The sequence below is a fragment of the Agelaius phoeniceus genome, chromosome Z (assembly GCF_051311805.1).
Source record: "Agelaius phoeniceus isolate bAgePho1 chromosome Z, bAgePho1.hap1, whole genome shotgun sequence".
Lineage (NCBI taxonomy): Eukaryota > Metazoa > Chordata > Aves > Passeriformes > Icteridae > Agelaius > Agelaius phoeniceus.
The window spans coordinates 65,774,906-65,793,314 of NC_135303.1; the positions used below are offsets into that span (position 1 = coordinate 65,774,906).

Genomic DNA, 18,409 nt, shown 5'->3' on the forward strand with positions numbered 1-18,409 from the left:
TAAGTGGAAATGGATGACAGGAGATTTCACCTTCGTATTCTGGGATGAGAAACAGGCTATACCTATCTCCTCCCCCACAGGGATGCTCATTGGGTAAGACTCGAACAATCAGCTCTACACCAAGTGCTTCTTCAGAAAATTCAGAAAGCAAGCTTGTGTTTGTTATCATACTTTTAGCAATATATATTCATCTCAAAATGTACTGTATTTGCTGTTGGCTTTATTATTAATATTTGAGGTATTCACATGTCCTTCTGTAGCCAGTGTATATATCACCGTCAAACCTGCATTTCTGCTGCTCAGTAAACAACATGATTTTGCACCTGGCCATGAGAGCTACTGAACTTGACCACACTTCTAAGTCCTGCCACCACAGTTCATTGTTCGCAACCAGGCATACAGTGTATCATGCTGTTTATAAATCCATAATGATGGTAGCTCTCATTGAACCCAACAAGATTCACAGTGCCACTTGGCTCTCCATTTCTGTTGCTTAGTGTTTAATTGGCCATTACTTAATATCTAACCCTAGCAGCTCCCAATCCCTCTGACGTCAGAGAACAGCTATTATGCAAGGGAGTTTATTTTCTGCCAAATTCAACACAACAAAAGAACCTGCATTACTCTTAATACAACACATGCTGTGCTCATGCAGAGCAGATCTCTCTGCTATGAGATCTGAACAGCTGCATGTTTTTTTGGGAACTTACTCTGGGTAGCCACAACAGTTCTGGTTAGTGCAGAAGACATAGCCTCTGCCAGGAGCTAGGAGGATGATGATCACCTCCTGGGAGAATGATGATCACCAACTCACGGCTTGAACTGATAAGGTGTCAACACCATTACTGTGCATCCCTCTGCAGTAACTCTGCACCATTCCCTGGTAACTCACACCCCCCAGGCTGTTTTGTAAACATATGGAGGTGGCCACAATTCCTCTGGCAATGTCCAGACCTTGTAAGCATCTCTCCTGAGAGCCACCAGATCTGTGTAGGTGTCTCTATGCTCTGGCAATTGGTTTGGCAATTGGTTTATCTAACGCTGTACTAAGACTTCTTAAAACCCACAAACTATCACTTTGGTTTATCTAGAGTCTTTCCCTTCCAAGTTTACTGCCTAAGATTTGCCATTTAGCAGGTATTTGAAAAATGTAAAGCTTTCTGTTTAGATAAGAAACAATTTCATTATAAATTAAGTACAGAAGTCAGATAAATCACCAAAAGCTCTAAGTGGTGCATTCCCAACCTTCCCTAAGTTACAAGCTGTAACCTATTGTGGAGAATTATATATTCATCTTCCTAATTATTTTAGAATAAAGATCTACCAAGGAATTTCAGCATAGAAAATTCAGCGATTTAAAACCTTGCCACAAAATAAATAAATCCTACTGTTTACACCTATAACACGGCACCAGCACCTGTAATAAAAGCAGAAAAGACTGTATACTGCTACTCTGATCTTAAAAATATTAACTTATTTTTATGTTCACACTGCTGGTTAATCTAGAAAAGACTTTGATTAACATAGTTTATTCTTCAGACTCTTATTCTTAAAATTTCACTGTATTAAACTGTTCTGATCACCATTGTGAATTTCTTCTTTATAGTTAAATCCACAGTAGATCCATAAAACTTTGCTGTATTTAGCAATATCACTTCTCAGGATTATGTAGTGAAGTAATCTGACCTTCTAATCAAACCCTAAGGAAAGCAGGAAAATTTTAAATCTGTAAGAGAAGGTATACCTACAAAATCTAAATAATATCAAGTTCCTATGAAACAGAAATCAGTAACATAGAAATGTAAGAAAAAATAAATTGTCAGATGTGACACCTATGACAACTGTCATTTTGATAATTTCTAAATGACAGACACGAACCTTCTAATCACAAATAAAAGAAACCAAAATTAAACTAAATGTTCCAATCTTTTTAAAAGCCTGAAAAAGAAGTGAAGTCAAGTTTTAATTTGAACTAAATACTTCTCCTTCTTTTAAAAAAAATCCCATATTTCCATGAAGCATTATGCTTTTTCATAACATAAAATCCTCTATACAGCTCTAAAGAAAATCCCAGGCACTTAAGAAATGTTTCCATTTTCAGTAAAAACATAAATCAAAAAGCATCAGGTGAGATGTTGGTAAGCTCTCAAACATTTCTAACAGTATATTATGGTCATTCCTTACGCCTTAAACACATCCCTAAAGGAAAACTGCACAAGTTTAAGCTTTTTCAGCCCCAAGTACTTCCTTGACCGAGGGTCAGCACTGTCAGCTAAGCTTAGATCCATAAGCCTGTGCATAGTGAAAATTTTCACAATAAACCTGTTAGCACAGAAGACAGTTTTTTATAGGACCAGCTTAATCACTCTAGAGTTTGGGTCACCTACTACCTTAACCACTTTCCACTCTCAAGGAACAGAATGTACTATCAAAACTTGTTGCCAAGACTGAGTTGGTAAAAACAAGGTGAGAAGGGGAAGGGGAAGGATTACTACAACATACTCAAAATTTTTTTCCCTCAGAGGAAAGATAAAGTAGTATGTGGGTATCCTTTACATCATTTCAGAACTACTTGAGAGGCTCTGTGATTAATGGAGATCTACAGCAAAGCTCTACGTGCAAACAAAAGGCAATACAAAAATTTAGCCAAGGATTAATACAAAATCATTTTACTGATATGAAAGGAAAGGGTCTTTGCAATACCTTTGAGCCACCTGGAATGTAATGGTTATCATTACATTACACAAATATTTACCAACCCATGAAACCTTCAAAGCAATGGGTATGTAATATACCATAGAGGGTTACCATTATACAATAGCACAGTGACAAAATGAAGAGCAAAAGTAGTGGGTGGTTCTTTTAATGTTTTTTCAGCATCTATGATTTTTATGCATCATATATATATGATGCATAATAAAATATTTAGGATCCAAAAACTGCATTTTCTATACCTAAATTAAGTTAATTGGGTGATCACACGCATTAAATAAAGAAAAGTGTTATTGAGATAAAAAACAAAGAAGAATTTTATGGTGTGATCAGTACACAGTGCTCTGTAAGTCTTAATTTCGTACAGCTAGATAAATAAGCAAGCCAAGAAGATCCCCATTTTAACAATTCTACTACTATTCTCATAGTGACAGTGGAAAATCCAATTTACTGCACATACCAAGATGATATTCATTAACACATATTTCATTATATTAACAAAACTAAGTAATACTTGAAAACATTATGATGATAATTTAATAACATAAATATTTCTAGTACAGCTATTTTATGCTCAGATTTTGCTGCATTGAAGAAAACAAAAAATTAGAAACTAAACCATTCAAAAATTATTAATCTGGCCACCCCAAATGAACAATATGGACTCTACTCATTCCTCTCAATATATTTATTATGCATCTTCTTCATTTAGCTTAGATGCAATGTTCATTTGCACTTTGAAGTTTTCTCTTTTCTCTCAAACAATACTCACTAAGGTGAAAAATATTTTGCCATTGGCTGCTTTCCTTATAAAGCGTTCTACAGTTCAAGGTTCTACATTGACTGATAGGTCAATCCCTGCCTTCTGATCTAAAACAAAAAGAAAATCAGTTTGCAACATCAACTCTCCTTTCATACAGATTAGATATACTGAAAGTCTACCAAGTCTCATCCATAATCCCATCCCACTGACTACTTACTAACCATTTCACCATGCTCAGATTGACAAGGATTTTGATCTTAATTTTCCTCTTTTTAAGTAATCTGATAGGAAGGGATAAACATTTAGTATAAATCCCTTATGTCTATGTTGCTTACCTGCTCTTGTGATCTCTATGCTGTCATTTTGTTCCACTTATTTTGAAAATCATGATAAAAAAGGGCTGAGTCACATATATGGAAATACTGGAACAAATGCTTGTAATTTACAAAAAGCTGTCTAGGACAGCACAAAGTTCTGAATTATACAAATGTTTCAACAGCAAGTACTCCTCTGACACCTGCTTGTATGTTAGTAACAATTACTCAGTTATATCAACAAGGAAATTACCCAAACAGACTGAAACACAGCACCAAAAAAACTAAACTGTATTAGGAAACATATCACTTCATTAAAGACATTGAGAAGCTAGAGTAAGTCCAGAACAAAGCTGGTGAAGTATCTGAAGAGTAAGTCCTATGAAGAGTGGCTGAGGGAGCCAAGATTGGAGAAAAGGAGGGGAGACCTTATCACTCTCTACAACTCCTTGAAAGAAGGTCATAGTGAAGTGAGGTCAGCCTTTTCTCCCTTGTAACTAGAACCACAAGATGACACAGCCTCAAGCTGCTTCAGGGGAGGTTCAGGTTGAACAAGATAAATTCTTTCATGGTAATGGTTGAATGATTGTTAAACATTGGAACATACAACCCAGGGAAGTGGTGGAGTTACAATCCCTGGAGTGTTTAAGGAAACACTGGATGTGGCACTCAGTGCCATGGTCTGGTTGACAAGGCAGTGTTTGGTCAAGGGTTGGACTCAATTATCACAGAGGTCTTTTTTAACCTAAATAATTCTGTGATTCTGGAAGGAATAGCAGATGCATTCAGCAAACCTTCATCTCCTACATTTTCCACTTACCTAACAAATCACATCCAGGAGAGAGCTGCAAATTCTCAATTTCTATTTAAAAGCTATCCAATTTCTACTTGCTATAATGAGATAATTTTTACCATGACTAGTTAAAGAACTAGATGGGATTACTGCAAATAGAAAACTCCTAAGGGAAAAAGAGACATGACAGTTATCTCAAAGGCAACTTTCATAGTGACCACAGTATTGTTCAGATAGATGGGGTATCTTGAAACTATGATGAACTGGAAAGTGCCCAGGCATTATAAGCAGTTCTGAATATGCTGAGTCTACACTGCAAACTGTGTTACGGCAGCAAAATTATGCAGCCAGCAGGTATCAGTTATAAAAAGCAAACGCCTCTCACAAGGGCAGAAATACTCTTCCATGATGGTCAAAAAGCAAAATGCTCACAAACCAAAAGGACATCTGTGATATAAGTCAAGCCTTCTTAGTCACAGATCTGGAATTTTTCCAAAATCATGTAAGTGCTAGCCTACTACAAGACTGCAATTCCTCTATCATCAAGGAATTTATTTTTAATACTGTAGAAGAAAACCAAAAAGGTATAGACCGGATGGCTAGCTGAATATCATACAGTATCAGGTAACATGAATTTTTCTGCTGCATGTTCTGCTCTCTCTCTCCAGCCATCATTTCTATGGAGAATATGTTGTCTTAACACTGAAAGATAATGTAGATGGATACTTTCCTATTACGGAGATTACAAACTTGAGACACCAGGCTAAAGACTAAGGTTCCTATATATTATCCCTTCCTCAGTATAAGAAGTTCTTCAAAAACAAGTTTGTATTTGCAATGGCTTCTTTATTTATAGTCAAGCTGATGTAAACTTACGCCAGAACATGTCTCCTACTATTGCTCTGATGTGAAAAAAGCAGAAGAATATATAACTTTCAAATACAGGATATTTTCTGCAGCCACCACTTGTGTTCATATGCCCTTATATCTGCCCAGTTTCATAAAATTAAATTTTCTGAACTATGAAGTTAACATATTCATTACTCATTTTATGAGCTCTGTGACAATCTATGTATGATTTTGTTATGAAACCTTCTCACACAGTCCCTTCCTTCTCTGCTGAAAAAGCAGACAGTAACACTGACTCTCCACCAAGAGAATTTTCTGTCATAGTGTCACTCTGTAAAATATAGGCTACTGGACAAATTGGAAGATGATGTAGGCTGCAGTGCCATCCTTATGATGTTGACATTGCTTTAAGATTTATATTTGTCAGACTTGGACAGTGTAGTCTCTCAGCTTGCCAAGTGCCCTGCTGTGATAAGGTGCAAGGAATAAGTAAGCTGCTTAAGTTCAGAGCTGACAAGACAGATGTAATGCTTGCTGGTAATGAAAACAACACACAGCTATTCCTGAAGACCACACGGTTAAACATATTGGATGTGCCTAGCAAATGATCTCACATCACTACGTGTACAGGAAAAATAAGCCACTTCTCCAGAAACAAAATGGTGTTGTCTGTCATTCAGGGCATTTAAGAGACTCAACTCTAGTGAAAGCTAGGGCAGCTATCTAAGAGACCATACCTTCTCCTGGTAACAGAGGGTTCCCAAACAAAACAGTAGCACGAAATAAATTAAATGTTTAAAAAGCTGCACAGGAAAAAAGGCAGGACAAATCACTAGTCTCTAAAAGACCGTGCCATTTTTCCACCAATAAAACTTTATCTAAAATTGATACCTTATCCTTTTTCTTGGAAATTGCATATAGAGAAAGCTCACAGAGAGCTACTTCAGCTAATGGAAAAAAAAGTAACCCCAGGCAGCAGCTCAGCTATCTTTTTTTTTCTTTTTAAAATGAACATTAACTTGAGTTACTTTAAATCCCTAGAATTTGCTGTGCAAATCAACTTACTACTTTCTTCAGCATCTCCTTACAAATATTACTTCAAATAGCAGCCAGCTTCCTAAAGAAAAACCAGGATCTGTTCATGAAGACAAGTTCTCAAGCTTCTAACCTGAACTGGACCTTTTACCCTTCAAGGAACAGGTCTCACAGTAATGTGTCAAGGATCGCCACACAAATGCCTCATGGCAGAGAACTTTAAGTGAGGGAAACAACAGGAGAAAAATTAGTTTAAAGTACTAAAAATCCAATTTAACTGCTGAAAGCTAAAAATTCTCACTGAACCGAGTTTTGAACTATTTCCAATTATGTCCAAGTAATTAATTTATCAATTACTTATCATTCTATCCTTAAAATACGTCAGATCTATGAAATGGCATGCAGCGTAAGTAACAAGCAGAAGGAGCTAGAAGTGACTGTGCAAATGGAAAGCTATGATCTAATACAAATGTTGAAATTTGGTGAGACAAATCACATGACTGGAGCATTCCAATTAACAACTACAAACTGTTCAGAAGGGACAGGCAAGGAATGGGGCATGGGGGGGGGGGGGGGGGGGCAGGCAATTTTCCCTCTTTTTGGACTTGATTGCACAAACTCATCTTTGAAAAACAGTGATGAACAGGTCAAGAGCTTGTGGTTGAAAATCAGAAGCCAAGCCAATAAATAAAATCTCATGGTTTGTGTTTATTACCCATCACTCAATTGAGGGAAACCCTGGTGACAAAACTTTCCTACTTCACCTGCATGAAGCATCATTCTGGCAGGTTCTGATCCAGCTGCAGGGACTTGTCAGGACAGTCCCTGACATCTGCTGGAAAAACAGCTCGGCAAGATGCAAGCAGTTCAGGAGACTCCTGGACAGCATCAAGGATAATTTCTTACCCCAGGTGACAGAGAAGTGCTACTGCTTACTGACACAGATTAACTAACTGGAGAGGTCAGGATCAGTGACAGCCTGGGCTCAAGTGGTCATGCCCTGGTGGAATTCATGATCTCAGGGATTTTGGGCCAAAGAAAGGTTAAAGACACTACTCTGAACTTTAGAAGCCTGAACTTTTAGTTATTTTAGGAAGTGAAACAATGGGATGGGACCCTCTGGAAAACTGCACTTAGGGAAAAGGGAGCAGAACAGAACTGTCAGATCTTTAAGGACATCTTTCTTAGAGCCCGAGATCTCTCCATTTCCACCACTGAGCATTCAGGCAGGGAAGGCAGGAGACGAGCATAGCTCAGTAAAGACTTCCTGGACAAAGTGAAACACAAGAAGGAAAAGCACTGGACACGGAATCAAGGACAGGCATCCTGGGAAGAAAAGAGAAGTGCTGTCTGGTTGTGGAGGGCCAGGATTAGAAAAGCTACGGTATAGCTGGAGCTGAATTTGGCAAGGGATACAAAGAATAGTAAAAATGGCTTCTACAGGCATATTGGAGAGAAATGGAGGATAAAAGAAAATGTGAGGTACTCAATAATTTTGTTTGCCTCAGTGTTCATTAGTAATCACTCTTCCCACATCTCTGAAATTCCTGAATCTCAAGACAGGAACTGGGGAATTGAAGTCATTCCCAGTGAACCAGCAGATGAGGTTCAAGACCACCAGGGGAACCTGAACAAGTCCATAGGACTGAGATGCATCCCAGTGTCCTAATGAAATTGGCTGATGTAGTTGCCAAGCCACTCTCCATCATATCTGAAAAGTCACAGCAATCAGGGAAAGTGCCCACTGACCGGGGGAAAGTGAATATTACACCCTTTTTAAAATGTTTATTTATAACAGAAAATATTTTTCCATAATCTTGTATCACCTTTGTAACCAGGGTAAGGGGATTTTAACTGGAGCATCACTGCAATTATTGCCAGTTGGGTTTATGATACCATTAAGTTGTATTATTCATCTTTTAGAAATTTACTTTTTTATTATATGCAAGTTTAAAGCAGTTTTGAATAAATTTTGCTGTGCTACTGACTACACATTTTTAAAAACCATACAGTTCCTCACACTGTTTTTTTTAATTCCTTGGAAGTCCCCACTGTTTCATATCCACCTTTAAACAGTTTGGGTTGGAGAGAATCTTTAAACATCATCTAGTTGCAGCTCCATTGCCACTCGACCAGTTTGCTCAAAGCCCCATACAACCTGATCTTTAACACTTCCAATGATGAGGCACCCATAGTTCTGTGGGCAGCCTGCTCCAGCATTATACCATTATATAAAGTGGTATAACTTTTAGTGTAATAAAAAAGGTCTTCCTTGTATCCCATCTATATCTACCTTTTTTTAGTATAAAACACTTGCTGGTGGTCCTGTCACTGCAGGTCTTGGTAAAAAAAATCTTTCCCTGTCTTTCTTAGAAGTTCCTTTTAAGTATTAAAAAGCCTCAGTAAGTTTTCACCAGAGCATTCTCTTCTCCCAGCTGAAAAGCTTCAGCCTTCTCAGCCTGTCTTCATAGAAGAGGTGCTCCAGTCCTTTGATCATTTTTGTCTTGGACCCATTTTAACAAGTCCATTATTTTTTCTTGTGTTGGGAAACCCCAGAACTGGATGAACTATTCCAGTGGGGAATACTCTCAGAAAAGCGGAGTAGAGGGACAAAGGCCCCTGTCTTGACTTGCTGACATGCTGCGTTTCATTCAGCCTCGGATGCACTTGGCTTGTTGGCTTTTTGGGTTGTAAGTGCACATTGACAGCTTGTGTCTAGCTTTATCCCCTGTACTCCCAAGTCATTCTCTGCAGGGCTGCTGTCAAGCTATTCATCTACCAGCTTGTATTGATATTTAGGATTGTCCCTAGCCTGAACGAAGATGTGATACAAAATTACGGAAGAATTTTGAGGTTTTAATTTGCATTTAAACCATGACATATATTCAATCACTATACCAAAAAAACCCATGCACATAACTTGTGCATATAATAATCAGAGATAAATCTTCCTGGATTCTGGTGTCTGTAAATTCTTTTCTTACAGATATAAACCTGGTGCCAGTTTTCTTTCTCCAGATTTCTAATTTCTGCATATACTGGACACATTTAATCCTTGACAGTTACTATATTTTTAACAGCAGACATGTTTATGCCTCTTTCTGCTCATGTCTTCAGATATTATTTATAGTAATGCATTTCTAACATTTGCCGTATCTTTCATAAGACTTGATAAAGTACCATACCACTGCAAGATACAAACTTGACAGTTTGCAATAGGATCTGCACATTATTCTGACAGTAAGTATTATACAGCCAGCAAACTATATTCTTCTAATATCCTTATTAAAAATCCAATGAACACTGTGACTAAATCATATATAGTAAATTCTATTTTGTACATGATAGCAATGAGTCACTACATTTTTAATAAATTATATATTGCAGTAAGCAACTATTGCATTATTTTTAGTTTAACACTTTTTGAAGTCAAGAATATTACTAAAAGCTATTTCATAAACCGTTATGAAGCAATTTGGAAATATCTTAAAATCTGGCACAAGATTTCTGTCTATTTTGGTCCCACTGCCTGTGAATGTGTGCAATGATCTAGTTAATACGTGATTGCATCTATGGCATAACGATTCTACTCAATGGCCCTTCCAGCAATATTTTTGGAAACACTGAGAAGTAATCAATACTTCTTTGTATTACCAGAAAAGCATAGCAACACTGATATGCATCATTGCAAGTGCTTCTCTACTTTTCCACAAACACAGCTGCAATAGCTCTACTAGCCCACTGTAGTTTAACAAATGAATTTCATTACAAATTAGAACAGATTAGATGAGCACTGTCCTAAAATGTCTTTAATCCTTTTTAATCATTAAAACAGAATGACACACAGGAGAATGTGTGCCCATTCTTTTAAAAGCTCATACAAATTTTTTGCTTTGAATCCATTCTTCAGTGCCATACCACAGAGAAATCTCTATATTTTTAGAATTGATGTACCTTTCAATACTATAATCTTCAGCTTTCAAGCTCACTATTATTTGCCTTCAGGTGCAAATTTTAAAGTGTACAGCCTTCTAAAAAATCTTTATGGTTTCAGCCAGATTCTGTAAGGTTTGTAGATCAGTCATCCTCACACTAGATTTCTTTTCAAAATAATGTTCTTCAGTCAGAGTACACTTGTGGTTATACTCGGTTCACTTGTCAAATACAAATCTGAGGTCATCAAAAGCTTCAGGGCAACTTCAGCTATTCCAAAACTCATTTTCTACCTCTATTTTGTTGGAGAAATAGTATTTCAAGTATAAAAATAATAGAAAACTCTAAAGATAGAGAAACAAAGGCATTGCATGTGCACGTTTCAGTACAGCATTGCAGCAATTGCCTATAAAGACAAAGTCAATCCAATATCCAAGCATTTTAGAACATAAAAAACACCAAAAGAGATAAGGTATTTCACTATGAAGTTGATATATATTCTATTGAAATAATTATTTTAGAGCTGACATCTCAAAATACATAGGTGTAGGAAGAGATGCTAATGAATCTATTTAGGTGTTTCTGTTATAATTGATGAAACATTTAAACAGTCTCATTTACAAGGTCTACATTCATTATAAGTCACATGCCTGGCAAGGCTGAATAACACTAGGCTCAATATTCCTGTTGGCTTGAATTCCTTGGCCATATACTAATGCAAGGGCTTTTATTTAATTCTAGTTTTAAGTCCAATCTTTTATTAAAATAGAAAAACAGACAAGAGAGCACTTTCTTTCAAAGGCTGATTTGATATTTGAGAGGTCAGTCTGAATTTTTTATCTCCAGAGATTTTTTTATCCAGCTATAATTCATATTTATAATTAGAGCTGAGTAATTAACACTCTTTTGAAAACAGAGACTATCTAGGTACTTGGGGAAAAGCATTTCTCTTCCCAAAGTAAAACTGAATTTTATCATTGACTTTGATGCACAAAGAAATACAGTTTGTTTCCTATGACCCAAAGCCCCATACACATAAATAGTCAAGGAAAAATGGAATTTTAAAAGTGTAAGCACACACCAAGCTTCTCCTGGAGACTAAAGACAAATGGAACAAGGCAAAAATAAATTAAATAAAACTAAATTCAGCTGAAAGCCTAAGCTTGGTCTGCCTTGGGGAAACCGTTTGATGCTGTTTAACAGCATTGGGATGGAAGCTGACACCACACTCATTCACAGCATGAATTCTACAAATTACATACTTCCTCCAACTTGTCATTAGCTACAACTCTGCCTTTGCATTTACACAAATTTCAAGTGGTGCCCCTGCATCCCATCACTTCTCAGTACCTTCATCCCATCACTTCTCAGTACCTTTGCCTCTCTTTTATCTGCTCCTAATATTTTCATTGTGATTAGGATATTTAAGTTAGCATTTGTATTTCCTGTTTTCACACTAGCTCATGTCTGATATTAAACTTGGACACCATTGGAAGAGAAAACCAGCTGAACTATGTGTCCACAAAACAGCTAGAATACTGTAGTTTATGCAAAATATTGGTTTATAATGTGTGATATGGTATGGTATATGCCTTCAGCCATTTCTTTGTAGAACCTGCACTTAAATGTCCATATTCAACTTATTTATTTCCTAGCTTGGTAATGACAAATTGTCATTCCATGTGGCTATTTGAATTCAAAGTGCCTGATGGATATGAACATCATAAAATGAAGAAAGATAGCCTGACTCTGACAAAAGGAGACCAGGATAATCTCATTTCTCCATTCAAATATATTTGGGGATAAAAAAAAAAAAAAAAAAAAAAAAAGAGAAAATGCATAATCACAGACATAATGTAGAGAAACTACAGGTTATAGCATCTTTGTGGCATGCAACACTGACGTTGCCTAGGAGGTCTTTTGCTTTCACATGAGAAGTCAACTGAAGTCCAACAATGTCATGGGTTTTATACCCCTAAAATAGAAGTGATTTCACCCAAGTGTCTCACATTCTTTTCTTCCCCTATGAAAAAAAACCCAGCTAAATATTCTATTTATTTTGTCTACTTGCATTCAGGAAAAATTTTCAAAAGATGCAATGTTTAATGAAAATTTCAGTCATGTAAGTTTTCAGCAGTGATAGTACATGACACATAACCTACTGAAAAGCTAGAGAAATATGAAAACATTGGCATGCTATAACAACCCAGTAACTTGCCAATGTGAAACAGTTGAAGAAAACAATTGTAAAGCTATAAACTACTATTAGTATGATACAAATACTGAGTTTTACTCTTGAAGAAATTAGTATATCTTGAACATTTAATAGTGGAAAGACTGACAGGAAACACTGATTTCAACCCAAAACCTCTAGCGAATTCAATTTAACTGCAATCTCTACATCTACTAGCTAAGCAATAAAAAAAAGCCTACCAATATGTTCATGTTTACACAGATGTTTTTTAATTTGTATTAAAATTTTAAAATTGGCTTTTTACTTCCTTTGCTGTTCCTTTGTAGATGTTACATTAAAGAAAATGTCAGGTTCTCCTCTATAGATCTCTGAAAATAGTAGATATTCTGCTTATTTGGGTTTCTTGCTACTTCTTACTACTTTAGGGAGGAGGAACAGGGAGGGCAAGGATAGGAAATGTTTCAAAAAACTAGAACCATTTGCTCCTACAGTGTAATATCTAATTTTGGTATGGCAGCATGCTAGTACTTAATCTATTCCTTTACATTTTTTTTTCCATTATGTTTTGCTCATTAAAAAAAATAAATTAAATACATCCTAAATTTTGTAAAGGAGAGGTGGCACAGTAGGGAAGACCACATTTATTTATTACATACCTCATGCTTTATCACAAAATAGATTATAAAAATAGACCCAAATTAATTTTTAAAATTATTTTAAATTATTAAATTACTGCTTATGAAGGTTCAATGTCAAGGTATTATGTACTAAGCTTGCTTTTGCTCTGGTAGCTCTCTGGCTTGAATGGTGGAGAGAGCTGAAGAAAGGGGTCCTTAATCTATCAAACAGGATAGCTGTGAAGCTGGAATTAGCTGCTGAAGAGCAGCACTGACAGTCCCTACAATTTCAAAAGACAAAACTGACCTGCATCAATTGCTCGCATATTCCCAGGAGTGAAAAACTCACTATTCTTTTACAGAAATTAACAGCTAGACAGATGGTATCAATTGTCTACTCTCAGGTATAGAGCAAATGGTAATGAAATGGAATGAAAGGTAAGGATGCAGTGGGGTTGACTGGAGGAAAGAAGAGGCAGGAATTTTTAGAGAAAGAATACATTTGCATATAATCATTGGGATTCCCCTGAGGAAATATATACAATGCCAGTGGGTATGAGAGCTTCTTATTCTGTAGCATCAGCAGTCAGGAAGTGAAGACTAACTTAAAGATCACACTTGAATTGAGAATAATGTGGCAGATATATACAAGGCTAGAATATACACAGAGGACTATTGGCAGCAAACTCTTTGGAGAAGAAGGAACCCCATGTTTACAAGAGGTATTTGATACACTGTGTTCTAGAGAAAATAAAAGTATCCATGCAATTCTATAGTGTATATGTATATGTATACATACAGGCATACACACACCTATTTGTTTTTATTTTTAAAATACAGAATAACATCATATCATTTCATGTCAATCAGGAAACATAGTTTAGCTAGGGTATTTACTCTGAAACAGAGCAGAGTAGAATCATCAGATGCAGTAATTTACTTGCAACAAAATCAAAATCTAAAAGCAGAAAGCCTGCTAGTGATTTTAGGGCAGATTTTTTTTTTCTGCTCCTTTACCCAAGAAGCAACATTTTATTGGTCCATTGGCATTACATGATTACAGAGCCTTTTGAAATGGCTGACCTGTATACTCCCCTTAAATTAATACAAATTTAATTATTTCATAATAAATTTAATGTCAGAAATTAAATCTTGGAATAATAAGATATAATGAGGCAACCATGAGGATTCTGGTGCTTCCTTCCCTCACAGAAAGGCGGTCTTCTACCTGCAGCACTACTACATTAATGACTGTTATAAAGTACCCTGCCTCTCATTTCTACTGCATTCAGTCGAATTCCTTCTTGACAACATTCATTCCACACAAATATACAAATTCTTTTTCTTTAAAAAACAGTGTTAAGGAAGGCAAGTACTCTATTTCTAAACTTTTATATATTTGCAGGACACCATAGGCTTATATACAGCTGTACACAATACAAATGGTTCAAAGTCATTTTATGTTGAAAAAAGCATCAAGAACTGAAAAAGTATTAAAGACTAAAAGCAATATTTTATCCAAAATTACTCAACAGTTCATAACTGACTAACATAATTTCTTCATATTCAGCAGAAAAAATGTAGGTTTTTAAGTCACGTAATTTCAGGAACACTGGCTCCAAATTAATTCAAGCCTTTTCCAAAAGGCTCCTGTTAGTTTTTCAGTGTGTAAGTCATGGACAGTCTACAGAATACATTTCAACATCTGATGAATGAATGAATTTAAATCCAGTTGGTGGCCAGTCACAAGTGTTGTTCCCCAAGAATCAGGGTCACTTCTCTTTAATATCTTTATGACCTGGCCAAGGGGATCAAGTGCACCCTCAGTCAGTTTGCAGGTGACACCAAGCTGGGTGGGAGTGCTGATCTGCTGGAGGGCAGGAAGGCTCTGCAGAGGGATCTGGGCAGGCTGGATCATGGGCCCAGGTCAGTGGTGTGAGGCTCAACAAGGCCCAGTGCTGGGTCCTGCCCATGACCTGACCAAGTGGCCAAGAAGGCCAGCGGCATCCTGGCCTGTGCTAGCAATCCTGGCCTGTGCCAGCAGGAGCAGGGCAGGGATTGTCCTCCCCTACTTGGCACTAGTGAGACTGCACTTTGAAACTTGTGATCCAAGAAGGATATTGAGGTGTTCAAGTATGTCCAGAGAAGTGCAGCAAATCTAAGGAAGGGCCTGGAGTGCAAGTCCTGCAAGGAGTGGCTGAGAGCTGAGAAAAGAGGGCTAAGGAGGAACCTTACCACTCTCTACAACTGCCTGAAATGAGGGTGTGGTAGCCTCTTCTGCCAAGTAAAAAACAGTAGGACAAGACATAATGTCCTCAAACTGTCCCAGAGGAGGTTAGGTTCAATAGTAGGAGAAATTTCTTTACTGAAAGGCTGGTTAAGCTTTGGAACAGGAAATACAAAACTCCCCAGGAAAGCTGGATGATGTCACCATCCCTAGAAATGGTCAGATATGGCAGATTGAGATGAGGTGTGCCCAGTGGTCTTTGCGTTATTCAGTCAAAGGTTGGACTTGATGATCTTGGAGGTTGTTTCCAACAATGTTTCCATGATTTCTGTGTTTTCAACCATTGAATTAGGAATTTTCAAGCTGCCTTATGTTTTTATGTTTTATATATATATACTCTTTACATACGTCTTTTAAATTATTTTTTAAAGGACATGTGAAAACCAATTTTTTTTTAAATTCTGAACAAAAATTTGAAACAGATTACCACTTTAAGGACAGGCTATCAATTTTAAAGCACTCCAAGCTGCATTTCCACATTTCAACATACAGCTACAAAAACCAAAAAAAAAAAAAAAATGGAATAAAAGGGAATTAAAGTATAGAGTGAAAATATTAATAGTTCAAAATAAGTGAATATAAGATAAGGTAGACCAAGAATCACATTGGAAACAGTGTGGGATGATCCAGAAAATTTACACTTCCTCTAAGAATTTGAATGGGCCACTAACCACTTTCTATCTGACAACATTACTGTCATGCACACATTGACAGATTAAGTAATTACTGTATAACATAGCAAAAAAACACATTTTGCACTTGTGCATATCCTGTTCTAGAGTATATCAATGTTCTTGAATGACACTGTTTAATGTGCGATTTAGTGTATGCATATTTTTCAATACCCTGATGGCAGAGATATCATGTAACAAAGAGACCATGCATCCTTTCACCTTTATAAATAGTCAAGGTAAAAATCAATAATAAAAAGACCTCACAAATATGTACTGTGTTTTATTCCCTGCCTTTTAGGTTTCATCACCAATACAACACCAAAAAATGAAACTTTCACAGTTGATACTGGTAAGTTTGTTACTCTTCTCCTGGGCAAGAACAGGTTTGAACTACATTTAATAGAACACCAAAGACTGTTACCACTGTTAATGAACTGTCGCTATGTTTCAAAAGGCCCATGTCAGTAAAACCCTTGTTATTCATTTCTTACCTTAAACATAGCTTATTGCTCTTTACCTGGCAATAACCATCACAATTCAGATTTTTAATACATTCAAATACTGGAACACCTTAATAGTAACGCATATATGGAGGATATATTAATATACTACTCACCAATTTTAATCGTTGCAAGGGTATTCTACTAGTGTCTATCGGAGCACGCTCTGTGACATTACCAAATCTGACTTCTGGGATGGCAATTGCACATATTACATGTGCCCACCTGTGAAAAGTGGCAAGTCAAAAATACCACCAAAAAACCTCATAGAAATACAAGTACTGAAGTTGTCGCTTGCTGCGTATTTGGCTTTTGCTTTTGGTTTGGTTTGGTAACCACAGATGGGTATGTTTTCTTGAACATACCCATCTGTGGTTACTTCCTTATTAGGCTTTCCTAAGCTTCATTAACACATTTTAACAAACCTTGCAACACTAGCACTTTGTGTCAATAAACTTTCAGACTGAGATTTTATTGCAACAATTTTTAAGCATATTTTACTTTTCATTTAAGTAAGAAGTTTTTGCAGGTGCGCCATTCAGGTACATATGTAAACACCACACTATTTAGTTTATTTGTAATTTATCATCTACAGCATTTATTAGTTATTACTAAGACTACTCAGACCTGAGAAACTATTCTTACACAACAATCAATCATGTATCTATCAAAATGCAAAAGGAAATGCAAAAGTTATCAAGGCCTTCTGTCTACAGACACAAAGGCAGCAAAGTGAGCAAGCCACCAGTGCAATGCCCAACATGAACTGGATCTCCTTTGGTAGCAAAAGCACCTGCAAGCACCTAGGACCAGTGTTACATTCAAGACCTCAATGAAATGTCCGAGGTTTGTCAGATGATACCACATGCTTCCTATAAGAATCAGAAAGCACTCCAAATCCTCCCAATACATGAATCTCAAAATAAGAAAGCTAAAAGGAACTTTAAAAAGCCTGAAATTAATATTGGAACTGTGAATTTCATGAAGCACAAGAGAAGCTAACAGCACTTTTATCATCAAAGAGCAGCCTTCTGAGGCCACTTCTAGAATCTTTTTGGGGTAGACAAGAAGTTACTTCTAAAATCTTTTTTGGGTAGACAAGAAGTCAGTTATTTCCTGAGTAAAGGAAAACATTTTAATTCTTTTACTCCTATTTGCCTTATTCCCTGTCATTTACTGTATGTCTGTTTTCATTACCCCACTTGCTCTGTTTCTGTAAGCTCTGAATGCTTGCCTCACTCTGCTTCATGTACATTTTGAAGAAACACACATTACACGACCATCTTAGTGGATTAACAGGAATGTGGGCTGAAGCTGAAGGAGATGGAGGGTGATGCAGAAAACAAAAAAAAAATTATCTTTCTTGCACGAGAGCAGGAATATTTCAATAAGTCATCTTTGACAAAAACATCTGCAAAAGTATAATATGACACACAGGGACCAAACAAACTCCTGTCATGTGATTTTAAAGTTGTATTGGTCAAAGTGTGAAATAAGACCTGTACATAAAGATGACATACCAATTAGCAAGTTATACAGTTCAGCCCAAAAAGATTCATCCTTTTATTATGGTGACAGTTTCTTCATGTTTTACTTACATGAAGTTGAGACTTTTAAAAATATTTTTAATAATAGCTGTTTTCTTCTCATTGTCCACCTGCTAAACCACATTGTCTTACCATCTAAGCTTTATGAGACAGAAAGGCTATAAATAAAATGCCTCTTCAATCAACCTTCA

General features: G+C 36.6%; 1 protein-coding gene across 3 annotated transcripts in view; it reads right to left on the bottom strand.

Annotated features, from left to right (window-relative positions):
• Positions 1 to 18,409, bottom strand: part of KDM4C (lysine demethylase 4C) — a 249,695-nt gene that overhangs the window by 60,928 nt on the left and 170,358 nt on the right. For all 3 annotated transcript variants that reach the window (XM_077171257.1, XM_077171258.1, XM_077171259.1), the window contains one exon: positions 16,788 to 16,896. In XM_077171257.1, the coding sequence (XP_077027372.1) occupies positions 16,788 to 16,896 (109 nt within the window). The remainder of the gene's footprint in view (positions 1 to 16,787; positions 16,897 to 18,409) is intronic.